The 9,588-nt window shown below is 35.7% G+C and overlaps 1 protein-coding gene across 1 annotated transcript in view; it reads right to left on the bottom strand.

Moving 5' to 3' along the window:
• Positions 1–3,492: 3,492 nt before the first annotated feature.
• Positions 3,493–9,588, bottom strand: part of MECOM (MDS1 and EVI1 complex locus) — a 380,507-nt gene continuing 374,411 nt past the window's right edge. The window contains exons 15-16 of the mRNA XM_007946650.1: positions 7,880–8,063; positions 3,493–3,627 (exon numbers count right to left, since the gene is read on the bottom strand). Coding sequence (XP_007944841.1) covers positions 3,493–3,627; positions 7,880–8,063 — 319 coding nt within the window. The remainder of the gene's footprint in view (positions 3,628–7,879; positions 8,064–9,588) is intronic.

Raw genomic sequence — 9,588 nt, 5'->3', positions numbered from 1 at the left:
GTATTTGTGGAGCTTTTACTAGATATTTCCAATAACTCATTTTGTTTTGATTGTGGCATTCACAGAAATCCAATGCAGTAACAGGAGGAGCAGGTCACAGATGAGACACTGAGAGGTATGTGATTAGCCCAAGACCGCAAAGCCAGTGAAGTGGTAGAGCCAGATCTGAAACCGAAGGCTTCAATTTCAAAATTCAACACTGTTTCCACCATATATCACTACCTCACCACTAGACATGTGGTAGAAGACTGTTGGTGAGATAAAACATGGAAAAATTGTAGAAATATTAAGACTTACAAAGCTTTTTGAAATTTGGAGAGATTAAGCATCAGCAAATAACTGAAATGTCATTCATGATCAAACTCTAACAAAAATTCAGTAGCATTTTGAGTATAAGAATTGCTTCCAAATTTGGAGGTAAAGTCTTAAAATTAAAGTAAAATGTGCAACAAATTCCAGATTTCCACCTCCTTGAATGTGTTAGTAATTCTTATGTTCCAAATACCAAAGTCCTATTCTCATTCTTCATTTACCAGATTTATAACTTAAACCTATTTCCTGAATACTTCTTCCTATGTACAGTTTTTTTTTTTTAAATCAATATTTATACCCTATATTTCTTCCTATATTGGTTACATTTGGAAATGATGTGAGGAAATTCTCTACGTATCTGGCATTGTGGCTAAGAACGAGTAAATAAATAAAGGAAGGAGTTAGTCTGAATCTGTTTCAATGTGTCATACTTATTTATTCTTTAGGCCTTGTTAAAACCTCACCAGTCTGCCAAAATTGGAATAACCCTGTTCCAAATCAATTTGGCAGTGAATTAAAGAAACAAAACAAAACAAAACAAATTCGTAATTGCTTACCCAGCAGAGAATTGATCATATGCAAATGCACTCCTCACATTCTAACCCTGCATGTAGATACCTGAACACAGAGAGACAGTTATATGCATGAAAACTAAAATAACACTGCTTACACTGTTGTTGTTGTTGTTGTTATGTGCCGTCGAGTCGGCCCCGACTCATAGCGACCCCTCCTTGGGTTTCCGAGGCAGTATCACTACGGAAGTAGGATTGCCCAACCTTCCTTCCGAGTGGCTGGTGGGTTTGGAAAAGTAAAATGCAGCTTATATTTTCAATAAAATTGAAATGGTTGTGGAAATTATTGTAGATCAAACTTGATGGAATACTGGGCAATTGCCAAATGATTATTTTCAAGAATTTGTAGCAATATGTGATGATATTTTTACCACAAATAAAGAAACCTCAAAACCATATCTATACTGTTAGAAATAGGAAAACAGAAATTTTTGTACGTGGACAAAAAGTTAAAAGGGAAACAGAAGGTTATGGTATTTTATTTTTCCTCTTGTGAATCAGTTAATGATTAAGGTGTAATTATAACAAAAATTACAAACTGAGCAATTTTTAGCATAAATAATGTAAAATTCAGCAGCAATACCGTATGTTGGTATGATTTGACTTATATGAACTATCTCCAATAGGCAAATATATGGAGACTAAAGTTTATTAGCGGTTACCAGAGGTGGGAGGGAGGGGGAAAGAGGACTCGTTGTATAGGAGGCCCTGAACTTCTGTTAATGGTGATAGAAAAATTTGGAAGTGCACAGTGGTGATGGTTATTCATTACGATTAAATGATTAATATCACTGAAATGTACATGCAAAAAATGTGGAATTGGCAAATGTTTTCAGATATATACACTTTCCACAATAACACACACACACACACACACACATAATGGTATGTTTGTTCCTCTCTGTCCTCACTGCAATGGGTGCTGCGAACTTGGAACGATGGAAGCACTGTTTAGTGGTGTACGTTAGCCCTGACTTTACCCCAAAATGGAGAAAGTTCAGAAAAATGAGCAGGAGATGCTCTAACTCACTATTAGTCAAAAACAATCATGTATGTCATCTGAAAACAATACAAATTATGCTCTATGTTCCATGTATCTGTTAGGGCATCAAGGTCACAGACATCATATCGTTATATCATTTGATCCCAAAGGGAAACAAAATTGCATGATGGGAAAATATCACCCAGTGGGAAAAGAAATCATTTTTGTAAGTCTTTATTTTTTTAGTTGCTCCTCCCATAGTAATGCACTGAAAGGCATAACAGTTTATATTGTACAAAGCATTTGAAGAAAGTACCTCAATTTGCTGATTATTTCAAAATGAGATTATAAACAAAAAGAAAACAAATCTGGTTCCTCAATAAAGGTCAAAATAACTGAATACAGTCTGTTATTTACTTCTCTCTTTTAACATAAGGTCTGGAACACTTCATCTTACAAACAGGATTAACATGAACGTAACATCACACAAGCTTGCAGACAACCAGCATAAAATAGGGGGTACAGTTTTTAATCAGAAGAATCATGCTTTCATGAAGAAATTATAATCATTTATACAACTGAATCAATTTCAGTATTACAAAAACTAAGTTGCATCTATTCATTATTTAGTTCATTAAGAAGGAAAACAAAACAACAAAAAGAAAAGGAATGTTAAGAAAAGCCAAACACCATTTGGCACTCCCATACACAGGTCAAGTCACCTTGGTCCTTGAAATTCAGAAAGGGGTGTGCCTCAGACATCATAAAGTAGTGGCTGACTGGAACAGTGCTATTTTAATCAACAAACAATAGTTTGCCAACAAATAAATACATGATACACACAACATAAAAAATTAAACATTAAAAAACAGTGACATGATTGTCTAAAATTAAGATGTTATTACAAGGATTTGGCAAACATTTTATTAGTGGTACAGTGGTACTGGTGATGAACAGGTTACTTCACTGACTTAACCTCTTTGAGCATTGAACATCCATAGTTTACAATATACACATACCCTTTTTCCCTATTTTTCAACGACGTACTTAAGAAGGCAAAGGTTAAGGGGGAACAAGAACTCCCTGTTACCAGCTTCTAGAACAATCAAGTGTGCATTTCATCCAACTACTTCCATCTGCAAAGGGTTAAATTATTTAAAACTTTAACAAAGAAAAAATTAAATCTGTAATTAAAAGCAACTGTTCCCAATCATGTGTCATGTGATCTTGTACAAAAAAGGATTCAGTTTCTATGGAGTGTTCATCCGTATCAATGCTGACATCTCAACTGCCCCTCTCTCCCACCCACACCCTCAGGCAGGGTGAACTGGAAGATGCCTTCTGCCCATCAAGTTTTTCATTTTCATTGAATCACTCTGAATCGCATTGATCCTCCAAAAGTCAGCAGCTGCCTTTGCTGTGCAAAACAAAATATCGAGAATAAATAGTTTCTTTTTTCTTTCTTTTTTTTTTTTTTTTAAATCATTCAGTTTAAGGTCACCAGACTTTAAATGAGTGACCCTTTAGGTTTATAAGGCATTCTGCTCAGCAGTCTTTTAAATAGTCCTATGTGAAAGAGCCATGCTACTCTTGGACTTGGTCCCACTCTGGTCAACCTTGGTAATGTCATACGTGGCTTATAGACTGGATGGCACTGGATTCTGCTGCAGCCCTTGCCATACTGTGCCACACGTTGGAAGAACTGTGGGATGTAGAATGGAGGGACTCCTTCTCGGACAACGACAACATCATAGCATATGCCTGAGGTAAAAAGGAGACACTAGGTAAACGGCATTTGAAAAACATCACTTTTAATTCAAAGAATATTACTGGTGACTCTTAAGAAGGGAAGGGACCCTAAGTAGGAGCATCCCTTATGGGTGTGTTTGGAAGTGTGGGGCATGTGTTTTTGCTGTTATAATGACACGGGGTTACTGCTGGCCTTCGGTGTCTAGGGGCCCAGAGAAGTTCATGTTCTACAGAACAAAAATTTGTTCCACTCAAAATGACACTGGTGCCTCCAATGAGAAACAAGTTATCCCACTGCCCAATCCACTTCACACATTCAGTTAATCAAAAATAGTATTGTATGCTTACAACCGAAACTGAAAATATGTACAGCATACAGACCTGCCCTGCCTTGACAGCACTGTGTTGTAGTAAAGGAAACAGTCTGACCCCTGCACATTATAAGTGAGAGAACTGAAGGTGCACTGACCTGCCCAAAGTCACTCAATTAGATAGTTGGGGAGACAGAACAAACACTTATTTCTGCCAACTTTTAATCCAGTCCCTTTTTCTGATTTACCTCTATGCTTTAAATACTGGATGATGAAGCTCAAAGACCTTAAAAGTTAAAAAGGATAAAGTCATCTCCAGGAAAAAAAAAATAAAACAAAACACAAAATGCAACAATGTTTTAACTCTTTTGCCTCCGATATCTGCTGAGCAGGAGGTGTTGAGGGAAGCCATGCTCTTTCTTCTCTACTATAAGGTCAAATTCTAAATAACTGTTCAGAGAATCCCCTGTTTACTGCCAAGTAAAATATTCAAATGAAATGTTTGGTCTTGACTTGTGTGTGAACTTTTCACTGTTGACTTGTCATTGTTGGTCTCATCTATAGCTAAACTTGCTTGTCAAAATGCTGCTGAAGTGGAATCATTAAACTCCTGCCAAAGACATTCCAGTGTCTGTAAACAAAGACAAAATGCCTCTGTTGTTAGGCAGAGTTTCATCTCTGGGAGTCATGCTGAGACATGTGGCCAGTCTGTGGTTTCTTCCGTAATCATGGCATTCAGTTAGAAAATCTGCCCTTCCTTGAAGACTGATTTTGATTTGCAGGGTCAATGCTTTAAATGTACACATTTGACTTTCATGTAGTGAATTTGCTTTCTGGAACTCTACAAAGCCTCAGCATCTATTTAACAAATATTTCTTGAGCATCTACTCTGTGACAGGCAACATGCTAGGTACTAGGGAGTCCAGGATAAATAAGATGCCATCCTTGCTCTGTAAGAGCTCTGGTGGTGCAGTGCCTAAGGCATTTGACTGCCAACCAGAAGGCTGGTAGTTCAAACCCACCAGCCACTCCTTGGAAGGAAGATTGGGCAATCTACTTCCATAGTGAAACCACCTCAGAAACCCAAGGAGGGGTTGCTGTGAGTCAGGTCTGACTCGACGGCACTAACAACAACAACATAGAGTACAGAGCATGGGGTAAGTGAGCAATGAACTTAAACTATCTATTCTTATGGTGTACCCATTTTCAGTGCTCAGAAGAAAGAATATTTTGAAGTAGTCTTAACAAAACCCATTCTGGTATTTGGAAAACTGACAGGGTGTACAGAGAAAATCCTCCAGATCTGAGTTTTCATCTTTGTCTCTACTCTACCTCTACTCGACTGGCTGTGAAAAAACATAAAAAAACTTAGGGAAGTGGCTTAACCTTTCAAGCTTCACTTTCTTCATATGAAATGAAGCTAATACAGTGAAACTTATGACAGAACTTGACATGACTGCCTTGTTTTTCTGGGTCTTGGAAGTTTTCCACCTTTGACAGGGTGCATGCAGCCTTACCACTTTTCTATAGCTTTCTATTGGTGGAAAATATTGGAGTTTTCCTTCCTGATGAATTTCTGCCTTTCACAGATTTTACTGTAATAACATACTTACCTCTAAAGGTTGTGCAGGAAGCACAGACACTGCCTTACATAAAGTGCTTAGCTTGGTGTGCGTGACATAAATATTATCTATTACAATGAAATTAATTTTTGTAGGATATGGCTTATGAGAGAAGTTCCTATGCAGAATGCAACCATATTAATTGCTGTATTGGTCACCTATTTTGAAATCAATCACTATAAAAATCACAGACAGTATAAGATGTGAATATTTTGAGAAAAGAGTCTAAACCTGTTCAGATTCTAGGAAATTATAAAGATAACAATGGCAGACTTTTGGTAATCAAAGGAAACAAACATTTCTACATACAAGGATTAGTTTTCAGCATATAATTGGCAATCGATAATCACTGAATGAAAGGAATGAATGAATGGAGACTATCATGAAATAAAGTTAGTTTGCAAAAGTGCCTGACTATTTTCAAATTGATACATATGACTTAATCAAGTACCAAGAAAAATATGATTTAGGTTTGAGAAATGCCGCTACTGAAATATATCCTATCCATCATCTCTGGATTCCCAGGCATTTTTTGCTTTACATCTGACAATTTCTACAGTTTTAAGTCATTACCTCTTGCAATTAAGAAGTGTTTTACATGAGCAATTAAGGTAAAATGCTGAAACCTTCTATATTAGAGGATCATTAACTAGGAAGGAAAACTGGGAAATCAAGGGTTTAAAAAAATACCAGCCATCTGCTATGAATGTCTCTAAGTGAAAACGAGATAACTAATATTGATAGCTTACTTGTAACGTTAAGAAGTAAAAAATGCATTTTTTTAATCTCCATTGAATCATTGACTAGGGAGGGATTGTACATATATTCTCCACCTAGCCCACTTGACAATGAGGAAATGGAACTCACAGTCATCAAGTGACGTTCTCAAGTTCACAGCGCTTGGCTATTTTAGAGTTGAAGTTGGTTGCTTTTAACTAAATTCAGAAAGGGCATTTTCCCTATTCTTGTACACGACAGCTAAAGACTTTGGGCTGGCTTTTAAACATTGGTATTATTCCATTGGCATAATGCTTTTCCCACCTTTGTTGAGATATTGATACATTTGTTGTTAAGAGAAGCCAAAGACATCTCAGTCCAGTAGGAAATAATTTCCTAATTTAAGAGCTAATATGATCACATTGTTTGAAATGTCAGGCCACCTCTAAAATAGAACAGAGGATCAAACAATTGGTCACTTTGGTTTAACTGTTTAATCCCTAGCTACAAGATATTTGTTACAATAAACAACACTTAACAAAGATCTGGGGGTTTTTTTTTTTTTTTGTATTTTTTATCATTAGTAGTATGTATAGCACATAATTTGCTGATGTTATCATTCTCATATGTTCACTTGCAGATGTCCAAGGAACAGATTTATAATATTAAATAACAAAAGGCAATAATAATGGAAAACAAAACATAAAAAAAGAAGTATTTGACTTATGTTAGAAACAACTTAAGAGAGTTGTGGGAATGGAATTGCATTGTAAGCTGGAGACTACCTGTAATAGGAAGTTGCTTTTTTAAATTGACTTGAATGAACAATTTGTTTGAGTGTGGATGTCATATAGAAAGTACTGACGACTTCCTTCATTGTATGATAAAAGAACGGAGGATCTTTTAATTGTTATTTATGGACTCGTAACTGGATTTATTTTTAGTTACCATAACACTAATAGAATGCTGTAAAGCCTAATTTATTGGGGCACCATTCATTCAGTCATTCATTTAATTAAAATCTGATAGTTTCTTTTTTTTTTCCTCATCTCCTAGTAAACTGCAGCAGACTTTGGCATTTAATTTCTGAACTTCTGAACTTCAGTTTCCTCTCTTTTTCATATATTCTATCATTAGATGACTTGTTAATTAACTCTACACAAAACTTTATCAGATATAGTAAGAAACAAATATATATATGACAGAATTTGGTCACTTTGATCTAAATTCCTAAAATATAATTACATAGACAAAAATTATAGATGCAAAGTAATTAGAAATTAATTCTGAGGTAACAGAAACAGACTCAAGCTTAGAATTATGGAATGTCTACACAGGAGTAAGGGAATTACAAAGTAAAGGAATAATTATTGTAGGACAGTATGCCACAGAAGATTCCATGCAGAATCCAGCCATATAATTACTGTATTAATTAATTATTTGGGACTTGATCAAACATAGAATATAGATATGAATAATTTTAAAGCATCTGAATCTGTTCGGATCCTAGAATACTGCAAAGATAGAATAAGTACTTTTTGTTAATCGAAGGAAATAAACATTTTCATGCACAAACAATGTTACCATCATGCTACACTGCAGGAAAATATGTACCTGTGATTTGGACTTTCTGTGTAACGGTTGTTTAAGTTCCTCCGGCACATGGGATGTACTAAAAGAAGACAGCTCAGCTTCAGTATATTGATTATCTTCCATTTTCCTCATTTTGAGGCTATCTGTGAAATGCCTTATATGATCTAGAGCAGAAAGTCCAGTTTTATATTCTTCCTCTTTATATCTAAAATGAACCAATGGGAAAGCATAGAGATTTGTTCTTTTCTTTTTCATTTTGTTATCCAATTAAATCACTTTTCATTTGAATCTATACAGCTGTCAAAACTTTATTTGGTATTTGCAGTGTAAAATAGCATGCATTGATTATTGTCTCTGTTAAAATGCACATTTCTTAAAAATATGTTTCTCTAAGGTTTTTAATGACTAGAGTGAAGGGTGTATTTGAGATAAAGAATTAAAGTCAATGACATGCTAAGTCAGCAATGCAATGAAGAAAGAATTCATACATTTATTTATAATTTCCATTTAAAATAAAGCCAATTTCAATAACATTTTGTTAGCACTATCAATGTGGAAATATAATATGCCCATCCATTTAACTCTTTGGTTAATTTTTTCCATTCATAAATCTGCCACTGATATAGATAACAAGGAACTCTGGTGGTGTAGTGCCTAAGGCATTTGACTGCTAACCAGAAGGCTGGAGGTTCAAACCCACCAGCCACTCCTCAGAAGGAAGATTGGGCAATCTACTTCCATAGAGAGACTGCCTCAGAAACCTAAAGAGGAGTCTTTATGAGTCAAATTGACTAGATGGCAGTGAGTTTGGTTTGATCTTTATATAGATAACATACATATCAAATGAAGTGAAATTTGTTAACTCCCGACAATATTTTACTGATAAAGATAATCACACCAGATTATCAAATGAATTAGGTAAACTCCAAATCTCTATTTTTTGGGGTGGTGGGGCATTTAAGCATTCAGCTGCTAACCAAAAGGTTGACAGCTGTACACACCTTCTGTTCCATGGGAGAAAGATGGCACAATGTGTTTCTGTAAAGATTACAGCCTTGGAAAGGCTAGGGGGCAGTTCTTGTTGTTGTTGTTGTTATGTGCCATCGAGTCGGCCCCAACTCATAGCGACCCTTCCTTGGGTTTCGAGGCAGTATCACTACGGAAGTAGGATTGCCCAACCTTCCTTCCGAGGAGTGGCTGGTGGGTTTGAACCACCAACCTTCTGGTTAGCAGTCAAGTGCTTTAGCCATTATGCTACCAGAGCTCCTAGGGGGCAGTTCTACTCTGTCCAATAGGTCTTAATGAGTCAATGGCAATGGGTTTGGTTTTTGGGTTTATAGGCAAGATCTAGGGTAAATCTTCGTGGATTTGGCAATATAGTCTTAGCTATGACACCAAAAATACAAACAACAAAAGAAAAAATAAATAAATTGTGTTTTATCAAAATGAAAAACTTTGTGCATTAAAGGAGACTATCAAAAAAGTGAAAAGACAACCTACAGAATGGGAGAAAATATTTGCAACACATGTTATATGATAAGAATCTAGTATTCAAAATGCATATAGATAGTGTCCAAAAATAAGTGACCTTGTATTTTTGTAATTTTCATGTATCCTTTCTATGATAAGCTAATTAGTTTCACAGATGCTGATGTGTTTGTATGCTTGTGGATTATGTAGAATGTCATGTAATCTATTTAAAATTAGTGAACTGAATATGGCTTGTAACT

Source organism: Orycteropus afer, unplaced genomic scaffold (genome assembly GCF_000298275.1).
Source record: "Orycteropus afer afer isolate SDZICR_OR568_19922 unplaced genomic scaffold, OryAfe1.0 scaffold00168, whole genome shotgun sequence".
In the NCBI taxonomy this organism is placed as follows: domain Eukaryota; kingdom Metazoa; phylum Chordata; class Mammalia; order Tubulidentata; family Orycteropodidae; genus Orycteropus; species Orycteropus afer.
The sequence above is the reverse complement of the archived record's forward strand: the minus strand, read 5'-3'. Positions and strand labels throughout refer to the sequence as shown.